This window comes from Bombus pyrosoma, linkage group LG9, assembly GCF_014825855.1.
Source record: "Bombus pyrosoma isolate SC7728 linkage group LG9, ASM1482585v1, whole genome shotgun sequence".
Taxonomy (NCBI): domain Eukaryota; kingdom Metazoa; phylum Arthropoda; class Insecta; order Hymenoptera; family Apidae; genus Bombus; species Bombus pyrosoma.
This window is the reverse complement of record NC_057778.1, coordinates 3,554,633-3,576,278: the sequence shown is the minus strand read 5'-3', so window position 1 is coordinate 3,576,278 and position 21,646 is coordinate 3,554,633. Positions and strand designations below refer to the sequence as shown.

The window sequence follows — 21,646 nt, the reverse complement described above, 5'->3', positions numbered from 1 at the left end:
AAAATATATTGAATTAATTGATTTAGGAGAATTTAAGAATTGTAAGCACTTAGCATTCCAATTCAGCTAATAATAAGTGAAATTTCAGATTTTTTATCCCAACAACACGCTAAGAGCCATGCAAATCTATTCTGCCTGATTTGATATTTAAATCAGGGCTCTCTTGCACAGTAAGTTACCAACTAAAAGAATATTAATGAATTAAAAAGTTATGGATTATAAACTTTATTTGATGCCAAATAGTATATTGATTTCTAATTTATAAAATGTAATTTAATTAGTTTTATTATCTTATTAGTTTATTGTTGTTATAGTGAGAATTAATTAATGTTGATAAGTTATAAACTGGACACCAGACATATGCAATAGACTTACAAGTGCATTAGTCAAAGTTTGGCAAAGAGCCATAACTTTACTAACTTACTTAACCGCAGTCTACATCAATTATCACCTAAGGTAGCCATCATCTACTTAACATTAACAATTTATATTCGACAACAACACTGGAAGTAACATAATGAAAAGTGTATAAGGATAAAGCAACTGCTTATTACAGCATTGTTTTAAGAGTATCTTCAACACTGTGCAAGTTAATTTACTTAAATCTGATTAGCCTGAAGTATAAGGAAACTGAGATTTCACGATAATGACAGGAGCCCCTTGTGGCAAATCTGTAGAACAAAGAGACACTTGTTGACTAATGAAGAACACCGTGTTGGCTAGTAGAAGAACACTTTTAGTTTCAGACTCCATCTCCTGGTGAACTTTGAGTGATGCAACAGTTGTATTGTTTTATACCTTTCGGACTTTAGCGAGAAGAATTCCCTGAAAGTGTTTCTATTTAAATACTTCCCCTTAAGATTCTATTCGCGTTTAGCAAATCGGTGAGAGCTTCATTAGAAAAGACCGCGATCTACAATTCTTATAGAATTCGAAATATTATCTTGGAGTATACATATTAAATTTCATTAAGAATAATTACCGTTTTATAAAATATAAGTAACATACATTAACTCTGTTACATTAATTGCAGTATAACGTAATATTCGAATAATTGATCTTGCTAATAAACCAATTATTATTCCTAAGCATATAGCAAGATAATATGTAAATTCGTCGATCGATCTTTGGTAAGTTGTAAAAAAATATTGCCTACTTGTTTATAATACACTCTTGATACTATTTTATCTGCGAGGGAAATTTAGCATAGATTCACGCGGTCTACAGAGTGGAGAATTAAATTTCTCTGGAGTGGTCAGAGCAGGATAAAGTTCGACTTTGAACCGAGTTTGTGTCGCTGTCGGGCAGAAAATTGGACGATAACGGAGAGGGAGAGGGTGAATTTCTGTATGGTTGACAATACAGTATGGAAAGTTGGAGCTCGGCAATGTTTCATCTCTTTTGAAATACCGGTAATTGAAAGTCAATTCCTACGTTAACGAGTAGGTTGTGCGCGTGGTTTTCATGCCGCCGGCCTGTGTGCGAACTGTTTTCACCGTCGAAAAGAGCACACGGTTTTTTTTCACCGTGTGCCTCCTCTTTATCTCCATCGTCGAGTAACCGTTTTTGTAAAAGCCCCGGCGGAGCATCGCGATAACTGGAGAAATTATCCGGGTCCGTGTGAGCAAAGCTTTCCGAACGGCGTGTTTCAGATTCAACGTTGGATAAAGTGTCCATTCATTCTCGCGAAACCCTCCCGGAAAATACACACAGAGGCCAGAGAGGAGGGTAGAAAAAAGACGAAAGGAGACTGAAAGATAGACAGAGAGAGAGAGAGAGAGAGAGGGAGAGTGAGTGAGAGAGAACCTGGAAGAGAAACGAGAAACACAGATTGACGATCGTTGAATAGCGATCCGTAGTTCCTTATCGGAGTGCGTTTCCTTTCGATATCTCGTGAACAGGATCTGGTAGCTAGTTCCACGCGAATGGTGCCAAGGGAACGACAACCTAGACGAGTCCTAAGCGCGAGCTACGTTTCCTGATTTTTATCGTCGCACACAATTTACTGGACAGAAAGCGAAAATGAGCAAGGGAAACGGGTAATTTCTATGGACGTATCGACGTTACCTTTTTTTGGACACGTCTCCGCGTGAACGTCCGGATAATCAAAACCTCCGTATCGGCGACTATCGGAACGCTAAAATGTAAGTACTTTAACTCCGACACCTTCAATGGCTTTCACGAGGTAGATTTGTCTCTTTGATAAATTGAAAAAGATAAAGGAAATATTCGGTCCGGGATCGACCGGACTTTTTCACAGTTGGTATAAAACTTCGGAATACTCGATTACCGTTTATTCGTCCTGTAATTCAATACCGATCCCTTTATGGTGAATCTCCGATTTGATGGACAAATTCACTTCTCCGAGCTTTTGTACGATTTCTATAATAAAATTTCTTGTAACCGTCCTATTTTATAGAGGATTTAAAAAAAATTGCAAATTAGGGCAGGGAATGAAAGGAATATTTTTTGAAGCAAAAAGATGTATACAATACTTCTTATCTGTGGTAACGAATGTTTTGAAAATGTGTTTCTGAGCGCCTGTTAATGAGGAATCCGATATGCACTGGCCGTACTCGCAAAGTGGCGAAGTTTTGAATAAGAAATTGTATATTGCTTAATGGGAAGACTGTCACGTCTAAATTGGAGTTCTTAAAGTGAATTATAAATAATCATTTCACAAAATGCTATTTTAAAGTTATTGCATTTAACTGCCAGAGGAAAGTAATCTTCTACAACACCATGCAACTTGGAAATTATATTGAAATGTATGTGTGTCTATATTTTGTATCGCCTGCCTATATTTATGCGTAACTTTACTTTATCACGACATTGGCACAAAACGAATTATTTATATTATTCCTCGATTTCAGATTAAAACAAACCTGCAATCAAGTATGATTTTTCTTTCTTCGTAAATTGGAAATTCCAATAAACAAAATTTACTGAATCAGTATAGGTATGAACGAAAAAAAAAATGTAACATTTTCTCCACTTATACGCACGAGACATTTCGAAATCGATAGGTAGCAAATTCGAACGTGTTAATACTTCTAAATGCCTAATTTTTCCAGCCATTAATGCTTCGAATTGTATTAAACGAAAACAAGCATAACAATTTTTATGACCATGTGCCTCTGTTAAAACGGAAATAGGATGCTAACGAAGAGGTCAAACTCGCGAGCGATCGAACATTGCACGAGCAGTTGAATCGCGTACTCGATATAAATCGTTTATACCTTTTTCTCGAATTACTTTCTCGTTTAGCTGTTCATTGCATAAAGCTTCTCCTTTGAAATATAATCAACAAACATGTAGACGTTCTGCGATTAGGGAGAAGATATTTCTCAGTAGAGTCTTTATGCGCCGTGCCGCGCCGTCGTGGAACGTGCAATTGGACGTGTTGCTAATGAGCTTGTAAGTTCGCGTGACTACGCGTCAAGTAAACTACTTTTATGTTACTTACTAATTCGGAACGATTGCAGTTCATAATTGCTTAAGTAAGTAAGCAAACATAATTTATACAATTATTAACTGTTTCGAGACGCCATATCTTCTTTATACTAATTACCAATTTAATTGGCATATTTTTGAAGAACGTATACTTACGTATATTTATTTTTATCAACGATTATTACGTCTGCTTATTACTTTTATCTAATGCAACAAATTTCTATCGATGCAAACGATAAAATATTATTGGAATTATAATAGTACAGCTACGTACCGAGAACATTAATTATTAACTAATAAAATTCATTTTAAACGAGCATTCGGAATTTGTATAGATATATGAGCTTACGGATTAAAAATTCGTGTGCTTAATATAGGGTTAATTATATGTTTCAATATCTGTGTACATTTCGGATTTCTAATTCACATGTGGTCAGATGGACGAGTAAGTACAGGTATATCCATATTTTAATTTGTGTATATAGACACCAAATTATTTAAGTATATTTAGCCAAGTAATTTGTGGAACAAATATACATACAGCTTCCGAAATTTCCATGTTACAGGTAAAATTAACTAATTCCAATCTAATTTCTCTTAACGATATTTACACATTTCGTTAGGATTTATAATTAACCAATAATAAAATAGTATTATTAATAGCAAATATGTGCTTTCTTTCCTAAGACACGAATACTCATATATTAAAAACTGTACGAATTAAGCTACGAATACGTTTATGCACGTAGTATACGTTTTATAGAGACATCTCTTAAGAAGTATTTATTTTTTCTTATAATAACTTGTTATAATTCTTTGGTCTTAAAATTTTATGGTATATTGTTCAATATTCATTGTACATATACATATACATACGTATAAAATGAGATAGATGTAGTGAGAGTAGTTCCATGCAACTGGGCCATGTCGTACTTCTTTTCTGGTTATAATCGGAAAAAAGTGTTGGTGAAAAAGCTGAATGGTTGAAAGAGCTACCTTTCCAAGACCATATCATTTTTTGCAACTGTAGCAGTACATGTGCGTGTTATAGTTTCTTACTTTTTATAGATAGAAACACAAGTAACAGAAAATATATGTACTTTAAAAAGCTATGTAACTATAGTTATATAACTAAATATCATGCGATCCTAAGAACATAGCATTCTTTCAATTATCTGTTTCCGATTTTCAGTTTTTCTTCAACACCTTCTCCTAATTATAACTAGAAAAAAAGATAGAACTCTCTCACCTGCAAAAGTTATTCTATAGAATACGCATACCGAGATTGTTAACTGTAAGATAGGATCATGAGTATTAACGTTTGGAACAACCAAGGTACAAAGTTTTTACAAGGCTATTAAAACTTCTGACGCGAAAGTAAGTGTTGCACATCAAGCTCTCATAACTTTTAACGACGATTATATGTTACACGTATCATTCAAAGTTGAAATATTTTCGTGGAAAGTAGCTTTACATGAAAAATATTTGTCAACTTAACAAAGTACATATCGAAGGATAGACTTTCGAGATGATTATCATTTCCAATTCTTTTGGAAATTCTAACGACTCTCGCAAAAGGTTACACAACATTCTACCTCGAGACAATATTATACAGTTTATTGTTTCAATTAAGTTGGTATACAGCGACCATTGATTATTTCTAATAGACTCAATGAGCATCCGTTTTGTTCCTAACCATTACCTAACATAGACGACGAAGATTCTATCTCATACACATCTATCTGAGAATTAATACAAAAAAGATACAAATCGTACTAATTGTAAATGTCGCCTCATTAAAAAAATATTAATAATAAGAGATATGTCTCTTTCAAAAATAGAATATGTCAAGTATCTGTATCATCTTAAATTCTCAGAAGAATAATTTAAGCTCTGACATTTAGAGGAATCACCCAGTACGTACATGGTACGCAGTAGTTAATGCCATACAGAATGTGCATCTTTGAACGACTTTATCAGTTCGGCGCCGTGGTTGCCGACGCCGTTCTGCCGCCGCGGAATGTCTTGAAAGAGTGAGAGAGCCAGCCCCTTGATGCTACCTCGAAACACTCGTTAATCTCGTTGGTCCAGAAGTGGGAAAGAGAAACGGAAAGGAGAACCGTAAGCTCTCGCAAGAAATCCTTTGGGAGACTCTATTGACCCTCGTCCCTTTCTCTATATAGAAAAGCAAATAGGTACACCGGTAGGGATGAACGAACGTGATCGGATCGCCTTTCCTGATCTAAACGATGTCTTTCAGAACCCGCTACGCATATGTAATGCGTGTTCACAGAGTTTATGGAATCGTAATAGAGCGGAAACCTTCATCGTTTGAATATCAGTTATTTAAATGCACTCATTCATCTGATCGTGAAATGGTCTTGGAAAAATCATCGTAAATATCTGAATCGTCAAAAACACCTTGACAGAATTTATCTTGACATTAGATGATTGGAAGCTTCAGGTCATTCTCGAGTGATTTTTTCAGATATGCAGCGTATAAAGATTTTTAAGACGACAATCAGATCGAGATCATAGCAGGACTACGATCGTGGTATGATTAAATTACAAACTTGGATTCCCGATATCACTGTTTTAAGTTAGTCACCTCTTGATTCTACATTGTCTTTCTTATGCATAAGAAAGTACTTTCTTTTCACGAACGTAGGGACTTTCACAGTATTTTATACATTATCGACTTCTCAGGTCGAAGCTTCCACAATCCACGTTTTAGTCTTTAGCCTTTTCCACTATGCTCTTTACAAAATTTATTATCCACGAAGCCTACCTCTGTTTCGATTAAAAAAAAAAAAAAAAAAAGAACTACAATTTCGCATAACCACCATGCACGAATTCTTGAGTAGCCGCTTTTAGCTTTGAATATAGACCGGAATTTAGGAAAGTTCTCGGTTCGCCGCTGTATCACTTGATGTCGTATAATTCGATCGACTTTCCAGGTGATATTATGCGCGTGGAAAACCTATTTACCGTGGCATGGAGCCACCAGCCCGTGACTGTGTTTACAGTCCAAGGAGATTGTGTCCCCTATGTCTACCTCTTCGAAGGAAACGCGAAAGTTTGCACAGTTCGTTCGAGCGAAAGAGGGGGAAGGATGGACGTGGGTACTTGGCCGCCTACAATAGGCGCCTAACAATGAGTTTACCGGCGGCAGCCGAGAGACAATTTCGAGTAAACTTACAGAACGATGGGATTCGTTATCCCAGTTATAAGCTGTGCTGCTGCTGGTGCTGTTGCCTCCGACGCCGTTGCTTCTTCTTACGTTATATAGGGGGCATTGATCTACAGGCCGTAAGAGACGGCAATAGCGTAATGGCTTGATGATTTAAGGACGCAATTAGGCAAAGTGGAGGGTTTCGTGGAAGTTGAACGTGCTCAACCAAGTATCCCTGCGTGTTTTCGCAAAGGCACTAATTATCCTCTCCCGGGCCGGTTTTTCCTTCTACCGGTGCGCGACAACCGGTCGATTTTGTAACGAGCTTTTTCCGCCCGCAGCCTCGCGAAGATGGCAATTGCCAAGTCCCCGGTGAATATGCATATTTTTCTGCCGTATTTCTCTCTTATCCTCGCCTGGCTACCCTGGAGACCGCGTTATCCATTATCATTCGCGCGATACAGAAAATTAAAATACATACTCGTGGCTTTTCGCCTGCCGTGAAACCGTTACAGCCAACGTCAGTTAACGGCTGTCACCTTGGGCGAACATTTTTCGTGAAACGACCATCACAGACGTTCTATTTAGCGTAAAACCAATTTCAGCCTGTGGTGGTGCTCTCTCGTTGCTCTTGTCTGATAACGAGATCGTGAATGTTCATGCAACTTTGAAGCTTTTGAAGGAATCTAGAGAAATCATAAGTAATCCAATCCGTTGTGAATTTGCTAGAAACAAAATTTGTATGTACGTTCGGGATGTACACATCTCTTCTACACAGAGAAGTAGTAACAAATGTTGAAAGGAAGGGACGAGAGAGTGAGAGTGAAATAATTAGAACTATTTGTGAAACGATTTGCTTAAGGTACGATGCGACAAAGGGGATGCAATTCCGACGAAGAGGAACACTGGAACGCTCTAGTTCCAAGTAAACATTGACTCCTATACCACACAATTCTAAATTGGAACTTGTATATTTGATCACCGCTATTCGTCGTAAGGATTTTCAAAACAATTTCTGAAATTAGAATCTTTTATTATTCCAATTATTTTCTTTCTTCCGTGGAAGAAACATCGTGCGAAGGAGAAAATAAAACGAATACTAGGAAGGAAGCAAAAGTGAACAAACAGAGTCGACGATAGAATCGACAAGGGAAATAATGAGTGAGACGGAGACAAACAGCAAGTGTAGAAGAGGGGAGAGAGGTTGAAATAAGTTGGAATGAAGGGAGAAGGGGTCGTTTGAAGCGGTTTTTTCCGAGTGTACGTAGGTACAGAGCAACACGTCGCTCGTTGTGTGCTGGGAATACCGACCCTTACACGATTAATCACTGCCATCCACGTAGCCCTGCTCCACGTACGGAAAGAAACGAGAAAAGCTCACGAGAAGAGAGAAAGAGAGGGCGGTAAAGGGAGAAACGGGCGGATTGTATATATTTCGACTCGTATACCACTGACACTTTGGACAGGAGATGCTTTATTGCCAAGCGAGTGCGGTTCAGTCGCATTTTCGTACTGGACTAGCTGGATAAAGCGCGAACGTTTACCGGTCTACCGAAGAAACACGAACTGACGTCGGTGAAAAACGTACGAATGTTGATGGAGGAGAGAATTTCCCGAATATTTTCGGTCTTATCAAACAGTCATATTTTTCCGCTTGAAAAATGATTATCGACCATACGATATTATATTAACTCTAAGGTAGTCGTGGTTGTTCTGTTAGATATATGTAAAATCATTTTATAAATACCTTGAGATGTTTTATAGATTTTCAAATAAATGTTAACATTTGGCTACCTATTTATATATCTTTTGTGCAAGAATTTGCGTTGCAGCGCAGATTAGCAGGAAGAAAAATCTCTACTGCTAGTTAATTCGAATTTACTTTCGTTGCATATTACTGTGTTTTGCTTCCATCTCTTTCAAGAATGAATCAAATGTACGTACATGCTGAGCAAACTCTTTATTATATATTTTAGTCTTTTGTATTCTTCTTCCCTACGATTCTGTGAGTTTTATTCTATTTTACAATTCTGTATGCAGGTATCTTTTGTATGGAAGGACGTATTAGCTTTTAGAAACTGTGAAACGTTTTATAAAAGAATAATAAAATATGTTTTTAATTAAGAGAAAAAGATAGATTTAGAAAAAAGTATCTCTAAGGAAGTTTAATTCAGTCTTGTCTCGAATATATCTTTAATAATGTACGAAGTGGATTGATTTACAATATCCTTTCGTTATAATAAATTTAACTTATTGACAAGACTGCTTCTTCATTTAAAAATTACACAATTACGAATGTAAAACTTGCAAAGACAAATAAACTTCATGTGAATTAGTTTTGATTTATATTTCATAAAAATGGAACAGTACGTTAAAAAAATAGGAGTTATCTAATTAAAGAAATCATCATCTCTAAGAAATTGACAATCTCGGATAACAGATTAACAAAGTAAAAAATTATTCGTTCTCTTATTTTACCTATTTATACGATATTTCTCCTCCACGAAAACCAACTTTCCCATCCCTCCCATAATTATCGACTGTCCCTTTAATAATTATTCACACTACGTGAGTGAAATTTCTCCCACATAATTGGAATTCGAATACACAGCCATTGACGATATTTAAACATTTCATGTCATGCTTCCGTTTCAAGCTATAGGAAAAGCATCAGCGGTAGCGCGGCACGCGGAACTCTTGTCATTGAGAAAAGGAAATGAAGTCTCCGCTTTGACGTAGCGTAACGACGAGGAACAAGACAGGCTTTAAAAGCTTGCCGAAACAATTTTCGGGATGAAGCGGATGACGATAAATCGTAAACGCGGTACAGAGGAACACCGTGGAAAGAAAACAGTCTCCCAAGCATTTGTTATTCCAGCATCGTACGCCCGGTATATCTATAAAGCTGCGTACATCGAGGGAGAATGCCACTTTCAAAAGTGTTGTCGCATTTTCCATAGTTCCAACCCTCTTCCTCCGTCCCTTGTTCAACGTTAGAAAGTAATTCGCGTGTGTTGAATGCACGTTCGATACTTTCGTCGTATTTCGCAGCGGCTGTGTACAATGTCTGAGAATATATTTTCATATTATACACGCGACAATGGCGTAACGACGGCGGAACGAAGGAAAAAAAGAATCACGCGTCGCGACGCATACGTCTTCTTTGCTACTTTTAATTTAAATTGAGTTTCTGCTGGGTTTTCCTCCTTCCTTTCTTCTTTCTTTTTATTTTCCACCCCTTCATGCTGTAATTTAATTGAATGAATTTATTATCGTACACAAAGCTAAGATTATGAAAGCTCAAACACGTATTACGTACATCCTTAGAAATCGTATTTGTTTTTTAAATAATTTCGTTCACATGCTTTTGTTGGTACGCCGTGTATTCTTTATATGGTTACACGTAAATTAATTTCGTTGGCCGGCGAACGTGACACGTATTTTTACGAGTTTTCTGGAATACCCGGTTGAAATGGTGACTAGTGCTGATATTTCTTTAATCATGACTTTTATGTGCCGAGACAATTTGAGAAAATAAATTTGTAGGCATTTTGACGTCTATTATTCGTTATACTCTCTGTCTATCTAGCCTTGTTGTTAGTTCGCGTATATGTGCAATATATAACGTCCCGTTTTTCTTTTTTAGGATTCCTTTCCATGGATATAACTAAGAAAAGCTTGGAACTAGAAAATCGAACGTAATTTTCTTTTAATAACTATTCAGTTTAATATCTATAAATAATTTAATAAAAACTAATGAAAAATAAGTTTTTATATTTATTAACAAATTATTATTCTAGGTGCAATGTGTATTAATTTCTCTTTTGAAAATTAGTAACTGCAATACCAATGACATAGTGAAAAGTCATTGGTGAAACTGGAAATAATTAAAGGATTAAAATTCAAATTGGAATAGCTACTCCACCATTGAATAGAAGCAAAAAAACAAAGAATTCGTATATACTGTTGCCGTTCTCTTTGTACACTGACTGATTAAAAGTTTAATTACTTGAGTAACCTTTTGTACAAGCAGTGAACTTATATTTCTTTAGAGATTTCCTGTAGAAAGTAGGTTCAAGTAGATTTTTCGTATTCTCTCGAAAAGTAGCTTTTCGATCAGAATGTACATACACCTATGTCCTATATGTTCCAAATAGGCTTTGTGTAAATTATATTGTAAATTATATCATAATAAAATACGATAATCTGTTTAAATACGATAAATTTTATTAGATAATTTACAAATCGCTGAAGATGTTTCCCATAGAATAAAAGTTTCTATTCTTCGTATTAAATTTTTTCCTCTAACATTTATTAGAAAAATATTGAAGGATAATCTTTTTAAAAATCAAACTTACAATGGAAATGTTTTATCTTACGCTTCTGACTTGTTTTCTTTATTTCGAATCAGTTTCGATATAAAAGTACGAGAACGATAATAAGATTTAAGATACACTATTCTGACAGATTCAAACATAAATAAATAGATATAAATGAAATATTGTGTAATCTTTCTTAAGCCATCAAAGTTGAAAATTAAAATATCATGAATATATCATAACAGGAAATAACATATCATTATCATTTGTCTTTTTAAAAATTATAGTTAACTTCTTTGGTAAGCGTCTTGATGTAAGTTATAGCCTGGCGCTTCTAAAGTGGTACTACATCTTGTTATACATCTTATCTCGACAAACTACAGACAAAAAACGTCCTCTCTTCGAAGTTTCACGGTTACGTAACAATTGGTGCTTTTTTATTCCCTTCGTTTTAAATATCCGGCTCCCGTTGGTACACTGTGTCAAGCAAGGGAAGCTCCCAGTGTTTATCTTTCTCCTTCTATTCAGTCAGCAAAGTGTTAAGAGGAAATATATCCAAGCAGATGTGTGCATGTGATTTCTCTTGAAATGTTTCATTCGTGTTGATGGTTCGAAGGAACGGAAAATATACAAATTGTGCAATAAACTCATGTGAACGGCATAAAAATCGCGCCGTGAATTCCTTATGAAAATATCGAACAAAGAGAGCAGCCATGCAAATTTGGACAGTTAGAGTTAAATTAAAAATATAACTCGATACCTTTTATACCATTTCATCTATAAAAAGATAAATTCTATCGCGAAACTGTCACGAAATAACCGACGAATACTCGCGTATCGATGCTTTTCATAATATTCGATAAGCAAACCAGATGTACTGTTGTTTATTCTTCGCGAAAATTAGAGTTATAGGTTCAAAATACAATTGAAAAATCTGCTACGCAACATAATTCTTTTTATCGTAACGTTAGTATTTTGAAATTATACAATATACGAGATAATAGATATAATTATTATATATTTATTAGACATGCTTTGAGTACTAAGACAAAGTCTTAATACGTATACTACACATTATTATCTAAATGTTGCAATAATACAAGTTTATGGTTGTTAGACTTAGTTATTGTAGGATAGGTGATAACGTGTTTGTTTATACATACCGCGGTGATATATTTGTAAACAAAAATTGTAGCTGTTTACAGACGCAAATATTATACGCCTCGGTTAAATTAGCTAGACCGTACTCCAAACGGAATGAAGTAAATGAGAAGGATGTCAATTTAAAATTATCGTAGTTCATTGTTTCAGTAGAAACATTTTGTTCGTAAATTATATCGAGAAGAAATAAAACATCTTAACGTATGATGGCTTATATATTGCATAAAAAAAGAAAAGGTTGATATTTAATAGTGATTTAATGGCATGGTGCCATTATCATCTCCGCATAGTACACGTGATAACATCTATATCACTTTGAATATCACTATGAATTTATTATGTACTGCGTCAACCTATTTCATTATTTAATATATTTGAAAGCGTGTTTTTATAACAGAAGTAAGAAGTGATGTGGTGTGACAGTAACTTGGTCCCTTTATATAAAAAATGTTAAGTGTACCTATGTATATATATACGCACGTTTTAAAAGCAGACACAATTTCATTTGAATACAAAATACGTCACGAATACTGTTATTTTCAATAAATATGTCATATTAAAAAACAATTTTGTCTAAGTTGTTTACTATTTGTACTATACATATAATGCGTTGATCAAATTCTACAACCGATATTAACCTTTCTTATAATTTATTTCCTTGAATAAACTAATATTTTGTTTTGTTCCTAATTAATAACGTAATTAAAATTACATTGTGTTAGAAACTTAATTAACTTACTGTTTACCGTTATAATATTTTATTTTTATAATAATGAAAAAAATAATTCCATATTTTTGGTACTAACTTGTTGTATTCGAACATTGTTGCATAGAAAACGTCGATAGATAAATTCTTCTTATACTTACTAAAACTTAAAATTCGCTTCTCTGTTGACATATTTTTACATCTACGCGAATACGACGGTTTCTTTTCTCTATCCGAACTAAATATTATGATTTCCATCTCCTCGAATACCTTTTTCTTGGCTCTCTGTACATTAATCCTGTTTCTTCATTCGCTCTTGTTACATACCACGACAAATTATAATTTCCACTAAAGCATGATGGATATCTAATGAATATATGGATGAATACATAATGGGATACAGTCATGTATCTTAGAGTAGGCTAAAATACGAAGGCCAAAAGAAAGAAACGCGGAGAAGAGGGATGAAGGGTAGAAAGAGAAAAATTGGACGGCCACTGAAGTGCGTAACGGTGCGTCTTTCAATGCTTCTGGCGAGACGATCCACTACGGCTTTTTACATATTACCTTCTTTTTGCTCAAGTCCGTTCCCGACTCTCGATACTTCTCGATGGTTCACGCTTGCGCTCGTAGGCGTTCACATAAGTTACACGTTTTTGAGAGTATACATACCGCCGTAGGTATCGTGCATATTTTTCTTCAGGTCGCTAGACGTTCCACGTGGGTGTATGTACAGCCCCATCCATAAGTCTTAGGATACTAAAGTACATTCTGTGTATTACATATGGCCATCGCGATTTTATATTCGTACAAGATAACGATCCAACGGTTTGTATAGACTACCGCAAGAGGAATACGATGAATTTCTTTAGCCTCATCCTCTAAACTAAACCGCGTGAAGAATGTTATACGAATTTGATACGAAATTCAGAGAAAGGCATCGAAACCCTGAATTAAAAATTGGTATAAGAACAAATATGATAGAAAACTCAATAATACGAGTATCAGAATTGGTTAAAAATCTTTAATTTCTATTCATTTTTACGTTCGTTTCAAACTAGTTGGTAATTCTTAAAGCTCTTAATAATTCCCAAATAATTCCTGAGATTTATCTCCTTTCTTGTAAATATCCTAATATGTATGAACGAATTCTTAAAGATTTTAATAATCCTGCAATCATTTCCGAGATTTATTTGACTTTTTGTAAATGCCTAAATACTTATTACCGAGGATGTACATGTAACCGCGCGCGGCTCTCGTACAAAGGACGACACGTGGAAAGAGGAAATAAGTAACGTGCGATAATTCAGACGTGCTTGCTTCCTGTCTTCCTGAAACTAATGCCGTGTTCCCGTGTTCTGCGCAAGAAAAGGAATACAGTTTTCGCCCTTTTGGTCCGAGTTGTCCTATTAAAGTGCGATCTTCCGAATACCGTAGCGGTAGCGTAGACAGAGATCCAGACGTGAACCGCTGTGAATGAGGATGGAAGGTAGTTTTATACGTTCGAAGTGGAACGACGATACGGATAAACGACGCAGCGGTAACGAATGATGTCTTCGTAATATTTCACCGGCGTCTTGCTGCCTTTTGCGCGCTTCTCCCCGATCCCCTTTTCGCTTCTAGGCACTTCCGGGGTCAAGATTCACGAGACATGAAAAAGGAAAAGGCAGAGAGCGAAAGAAAGAAAGGCGACAAAGGCTGAGCGAAAGAACTGGCCAGGAAAAGATAAATTGGAATCGCGGATGTGCCCTCGTAAAAGCTGCGCTTTGCTGGCCTTTTTGCGATATTCCTAATGAATGCGTGCGTATTTAAGCGGTAAATTGTTTTCTGAAAATTCGAGCATTTCGAGAACAAGATATGCGCACCTACTTTGTAAGATCGTTTGTTAGATCTTTCGGCGTAATAATTGTGAGAAGTGGGCTATCTTGCTGGTTTAGAAGCTTCTTATCTTCTTGGTTTAGAGAATTTTATAGGCAATATTTATCAAACGTTCTGAAATATAGCTTAGAATAAGTAGCAGAGATATACTGGATGTGAAATTATGTTCTTTGCATAATTCCACATATCTGGTTTGTATTTATACATATATTACATTTATATTACACGTACGTATCATACCTGTCATATGACGTACCTATCATATGAAAATAGTTTATATACATACGTACATATATCAACTTGTACTATTCCAACCTATATGATAATCCAAATTCGATAGCTCCCCTTTATATTACTTTTCAATTAACAATATTTAATAGAATATTTTCTTCACTATGATAATATTCAATAAAATATATGTCCTGCGTTATTTCCATTTTAATACCAACTAATTACAATTCGAACTACGTAATTCAAATATCTTTCTTTGTGATTTCGCAATATAGAATTTACATTACAAAGCGAGTCAGATGTGCTTCTAACAATATCCCTGGAAAAATCTGGAATTCTGTCCGGCAGGATTTTCAAGTAGAGTGGCTAGATAGCCACGAAAATCCGGCACGGTTAGTTTATTCGGTCATAAATTTTGCGACGCGTAAATCGTGCATAAACGTAATCGCTGAACAGACAGGATACAGGGAGCCGTGAATCCGTTACTCATCGAGCACTTAGATTTCCTAACTGTCGTAGGTCGACGTTCACATCCTCCTCTCGAACTTCCAACGAGACTCCGTGAATTGCGTTGTCGATGTGCCTTCGAGCGAGGGATCAGTATACATATGTTGTTACACAGTTCGACACCCTGGCGCCTGCGGACAGCCCGACCGATGCGAGACGGACAAGAGTGTAATGCGCGTCAGAGGGATATCGTAGCTTGTGGATAGAGTACGTTTGCGGTTTGCCGGATAGCACTCAACGTCGCCTCGGCCGGCCGTCGACGAAGACGTTACAGGCACTAGAAAATATAGTATAAGGTCTTGAGTGAGAGCAAGAGGAGGAAGCCGTGGCTCGACAATGGCCCTAATGCGACTGAATGATGATACGTAACAAACCTTATTCAACAAAAAGTTTCGGTCGGCAAATTGAATCCAGAGGGCTTGGATTCTCTTTCTCCCTCTCTGTGTTCGCGTTTTCGTCTCACCCCGAAAGGAGGTGTGGAATAAGATCACGGCGCGACCCGTTGATCGTGTGCGTGCAGAGAGGGCGAGTGGCGATGGTCTTCGTCGAACGAGCACGAGCGAGAAACGACACAGAGCGAAAGAGACGCGCGATCTTTCGGATGGTTCGGGCGAAGCGCAGTGGTGGGGATAGAAGGGCGGTCTGCGCACGCGCGGCTCGCGGCGGAACAGCTTCGCGCGGCGACGCTCAGTCTCGTCTGTCGCAATCCAGTGCAGATATACGTGCAATTACCCTGTCAACAGTGCTTAAAATCTCTTCTGGTGCTCGTGGCGTTGCTCCACAAGCGGTGATCGATAACGTTCGCCGACCGATACGGTATCGATCGTATTTTCTGTTCGCGCGTTACACTGCTGCGAGAAGAGTTTGGATCTCGCGTGTCGCGGCCACGTGAAGGAAAAATTAAACGTCCCTCCGTCTCGCGGTTCACGGCGATTCGAATCGCCGCTGTCGCCACCGCCGCGATCCTCCGGCAGCGTAGTTTCGCGATCAGTCGGTACCGCACGCTGCACACGGTGAGTTTGACGTTTCGTTTCGGAGACAACGTGTAGTGACGGGTTTCGTTCGGGCAAAAACGGTGGCGTTCACCGCCCACTTTGTGTACCATGACTATCTCATGAGACCGCTATAAATCAATTGTTAGTTTATAACGTACATTGATGCGTTGCCAAAGGTTCTCCACACTTTCCATGTTTTCGTAATCAACGTAACGGAAACATAAATACGAGTGGTGTGCTAGTGTGAACAAAAAGACCAGTGATCAAGACAAAAAAAGAGAGGTTATCCGCGGATTCGAGATGACTCGCCACCTGTGGCTAAAAGCAGCATTCGCTTTCTTCGTGATATCAGGTAAGCTGTCGCGAGTCGCCATCGCGTTTCATTCGTATTTGGATAAACATACGGAAGTAGAAAGTACATATGTGAAACACGATGCGTGTTTGAGTGTGCGCTGACGCGTGGGACGCGAGTAATCGCGTCTAATGTGACAAAATGACAAGGATCATCGGCTCTCTCCCTCTCGTGCCGGATGAAGCATTGTCGTGTGACACGGTGTCGTTACTTTTTTTCTTAGCACGTTGTTCGGCATCTCGCCAACGCGAATCAGGAGGCGTCGTCGTTTCTTCCGTATCCTTGGTCGGCTGGTGGTTCCAAAAAAAGGAACGTGACTGAGCAAAGCGAGAGAATAAAATGGCGGGGAAAATATGTCTTACGACGACTGTTGACACTATTTTGTTTGGGCTGTCGCGGGAATCCTTTTTTCATCGTTATGCCGGAAGCACGAGGCGAGGAGACAAAAGGAAATACGCTGAGCTCGCGAAGCTCCGTTAAGCAAAGAAATATAGAAATATTTTTTGCTTCTGAAACCAAGTGTGCAAAGAAGTTACAAGGAACAATGTTGAAAGGAGCGTGGCTTTGTACCTTTTCGTTATTGTCCCAGCTGATTCACTGAAATTGTTCTCCAAGGGAGAACGCGTGGATCTTGTGCTTTCTATCGTCGAGATATAGGTATCGAGGTGAAATTGCGAAGGAGATGTACGTTCATTTGCATCGAAGGACAAAGAGCGTCGAAGAACCCTCTAGTGGCCTTTCTCCCGTGCGAATCGTACGAAGAAGAGGCTAGAAGAGATACCAAGTCACATTGGTCCACGAACTTTGTTGCGGTAATACGCTGGTGCAGTCTACCGCGTTCGCAATTATTCTTCGTTTTTTATTTCAGACGATATTCCATTCGACATACGTACTGTATATATACATATGCGAGCTACGATTATATCCGTAACGTGAAATTGCTCGATGATTTCGTACGAGTAGCCTGCAACGACCGAGTAATGACTTTGAAATTGGCAAAGGAAATTCCGGTGCTCCATACAATCAGAGTTCTTTGGAAATGCAAATCGATTTCATTTCTCTTTGGAACGATTTCTACGCGTAGCGGTGCTCTTTGTCGTGGCTCGATATCTCGGTGCACTGGCCTCTATCTTCCTCTCTCCTTTGCTTATTCTGTCCCGAAAGCGAAATATCCTATCTAATAGACAAACCTTAACGAGTCTCTTTGTAATTAAGAAACTATTGCGTCGGCATTTATCGAGTTTTCTCTATCGACGTTCGACGAATGATCCCCAGGAACCGTGCGCTCATTTGGGGTGTTGGCTCGTTTGCCTTTGGGCGGAAATTCAAATCGCAGAGAAGAAGGTTATCCCTTAGCCCGTGTGGCAATTCCCTTTTCACCGTGTTTCTCGATCCCTAGCTTGATTACACTCACGAAACTTCGTTGTCGTCATCGTCGTTGTGTAAACTCATTTGATTCCGGGGCTCTGCTTTTTCGACGATTTGCAACGGTTGCAGTCGCCTCCTTCTGGAAGCCTCGCTCGTCCCATCGTTGTTAAACGAGCTAAAGCTACCTTTTCACGGTACGGATACTCGAGACTAGGAGAATCCACGCTCAGCCTTGTACATTGTTAAGACCGGATACTTGACTAAGCTGAACCAAAAGAGAAAGAGAGAGAGAGAGAGAATCACTTTTGACTGCCTTGGTCGAGTGTAATCTCTGTGGTTGACTTGTGCACCGAGCGAAAGCAACGATTTACGACACATTAACGGGCCACGGCTGTACCTCTCTCGCGGAAACTTTACAGAGTGACTTAACTGAAGCGGGCAACTCTCTTTACTGCCGACGCTGCTTGAAACTCCTCGACGCGCGTATTAGCCAAGCGAACCCGCTATCAGTTTCGGTAATAATCGAGGACTGCCTTACCGATCTTGAGAAAATGACATGAGTTAATCCAGGAGTACGAGAAACGTCAAAGTGGTCGCCGGCAACTTCACTGGTGTGATAGATGAGTTTGGTCTAGCGATCGTAAGTAAGAGTGTATACTCGATTGTATTCTCTGGCAACTTGCTTTACAGCTGATGGCTGTAAGAGCGAAATCGATGTCGGAATTACATAGCGATGGCACGAGGTTGTTACAATTAGCTACTTATAATTACTGTAATTAGCTTTCTTATATAATTGTTTAGCGATAGATAATATTAATGAATTGGCAAACGACAGATTGTAGATTATAAATTTCTATTATACAAACAGTCTTCGTAATGTTTACGTAGGATGGGATAATCAGCTGACTTTATATTTTATAAAACTTCTAAAATTTTCTTATCGGATGTTACTTTATTACCCATTTTATTACTATCGCGTAAGGGGATCTATTAATACTGATACCTAAGTACAGTTCTGTGAATTGTAAAATTTCATTCATTATATTAACTCATCTTTGAAATGAAGAATTATTAATTCTTCGATCAGGGGTGGTAATTTTATTATTTTATCAAAGAGTCATTATGATCCCTGAATTAATTCACATGAAAGAGTGGCTGAAAATAAAAAGTAATATCTTCTTATTGGAAATTTCGTCTCCAATTAAATCGACATTAACAATTCATGGAATATCGTACCTATTCAACGTATTATACGATGAAAAACAAATAATAAAAGAAACGTTTGCCATTGGATATTTGTGATCCATGTAAAATTAATTGAAATTATCTTTCCTCATTTTTGACGTAATCGTATTCTACGTATTACGTCTGTATATAGATTATGCACAATAAATTTGCAACATCGATCGAAACCGAGAAAACGGAAAAATATTATTCTACATTTTCTATTCATTGTTTCATATACAGTTACCACCTTCTGAATTAAAATACAGTTCGTTCCATTGCTATATGAATAATGAATTTGTATTATTGGTAACGTGTAATATTGTACAATTGATTGAAGAAGTTTCATCAGTTCTAGCATCAAACATTGTCAGTTCTATCAAACTGGACACGTTAACGTTATTGTTACGATATCGTTTATCTTTAGCTACAAACAGCTGGATTTTAATTGGAGGTAACCATGTCTTTGTAAATTACGCTGCCTGTTCACGTCACGTTGCATATTCTCATTTGACGAGCTTTGTTTGAATGCCAGCTGGTGCAAAAACTGTATACATAATTTCTTTGATGTTTATAATTTATTCATCGCTGTCGTTCTGTTTTTGTTGCTAAGCGAATTTCTGAAGATCGTTAGCTGTTCCTGTATGAGTGTACTTTTGTAATTAACGTACCGTCAATTACATTTGATTGTTCTTTGCACGATGCCGCGTCGAAGAAAGGAGTTTTAGCTTGAATTAATGTAAATGACGTCGAATAATAGCCAGGCTTTTTTCACTCTCACGGATATAAAGCTACATAAAGGAGCAATAAGTCCACGTTCTCCGTGTCATTAATAATCCATTCGTTTTTCCAGTTACAAACTTTTAGAACGCTATTAATATTTTTTAAACTCTGCTTTACGTTTCCACGAATAAGAATAAGGTTACACACATAAAGAATCGACTACGTTCGTTGGAAACCTTCGAGAATTGTTTCGTGTCGTAGAAATCGGAAACACTTTGCTATACTGCTGTATAGTTAAGGATATCGAATACGTTTCTCCTATATAAAACGCCAACAGCGACACGTATAACGTACAAATTATTCTGTTAATCGATTCTTCATTGGTTCAAGTTCGATGAAACTCGAGGTCGATAATTGATTCGTTCATTCGACATGCTTGAATGAAACATTTTCGCGCCATGCGTAGGATATATCGTTGGAGAAGCAGCAAAGGAGGCGCCACATATGATTGATCATAAAATATATCAGGCATATGACATTGCATAGTATAGATTATACGGTATCCAACATCTTTAAATTCAATCTTGAACTTTGCGCGGAACAGTCAAATTTGTTTTATATTATGAGACACCATTAGTCTTTAATATAATGACGGAAGAATGAGAAGATATCATATGTGTCTCGTTAGGAGTCAGATTGATTAATTTACTATTTGTTAATTTTTAAATTTCATTACATATCACGAATGCTCGTGAATTCGATTTTTTGTTTTCGTCAGAGGAGCAAGAGCGATTAAGTGGTTCCAAAGACCACGGTGTATCGTGTATTGTCAATCTTTGATCGTAATAGTACAAGTTATCTCGTTAAAGCGAGAGAATATTTTCCAATAACTAGAAAACTCCTCTTTGAAACTCTGTTCAGAGGCGAGGGTTGGCTTCCGTTGAAGATTAAGGGCAAGCTTTTTGTAAGGGTAAACGTTCGCTCGGAGCAGCGACCAAACGAGTTGAAACGAATGCCTCTCTTCGTATGTATGAGCATCCGAAAGGACGGAGGATCACGGGAGGACGAAGAAAGCGAAGGTAGAGAAAGAGTTGAAAGAGAAGCTGGCAAAGATAGAGAGAAGAGGTTAGGCCAGTGTCTTTCGAGTAGACGGCGTGACTGTCGACCGGAACCCCGGGGGGCTGTAATTTCATCTCGCATTAGCTAGGGAAAGTCCCCGCGGGATACGCTGAATGCATCTTACGGTTCGCGGACTTCTTCGGGGCAAAGAAAGAGGAAAAAACAGCCGAGCTTTGAATGAACCCGCCGGCTTTCTTGAATTTCCATTGCGGCGCAACTGCGCGTCACCACGGCCTGCATAGCGACCACGGCAAGGACCACGATACCGCGAGAACTTCTATCGTGCGTAGTTACATTTACGCTTCACCCACTCTATCTTCGCCTTGTTCTTTTGTCTAAAACGTAAACGAATATCACAGGAGGGAAATATCGCAGCTTGGATACAAAAGTGATGAAATTCGAAAAATTGTATAATTATCCTTTTATTTTGTTACAAGA

General features: G+C 37.7%; 1 protein-coding gene across 2 annotated transcripts in view; it reads left to right on the top strand.

Annotated features, from left to right (window-relative positions):
• The first annotated feature begins 16,134 nt into the window (after window positions 1–16,134).
• LOC122570869 overlaps window positions 16,135–21,646 on the top strand; it is a 232,518-nt gene continuing 227,006 nt past the window's right edge. For both annotated transcript variants that reach the window (XM_043733768.1, XM_043733769.1), the window contains exon 1: window positions 16,135–16,774. In XM_043733768.1, the coding sequence (XP_043589703.1) occupies window positions 16,723–16,774 (52 nt within the window). In that variant the 5' untranslated portion in view covers window positions 16,135–16,722. The remainder of the gene's footprint in view (window positions 16,775–21,646) is intronic.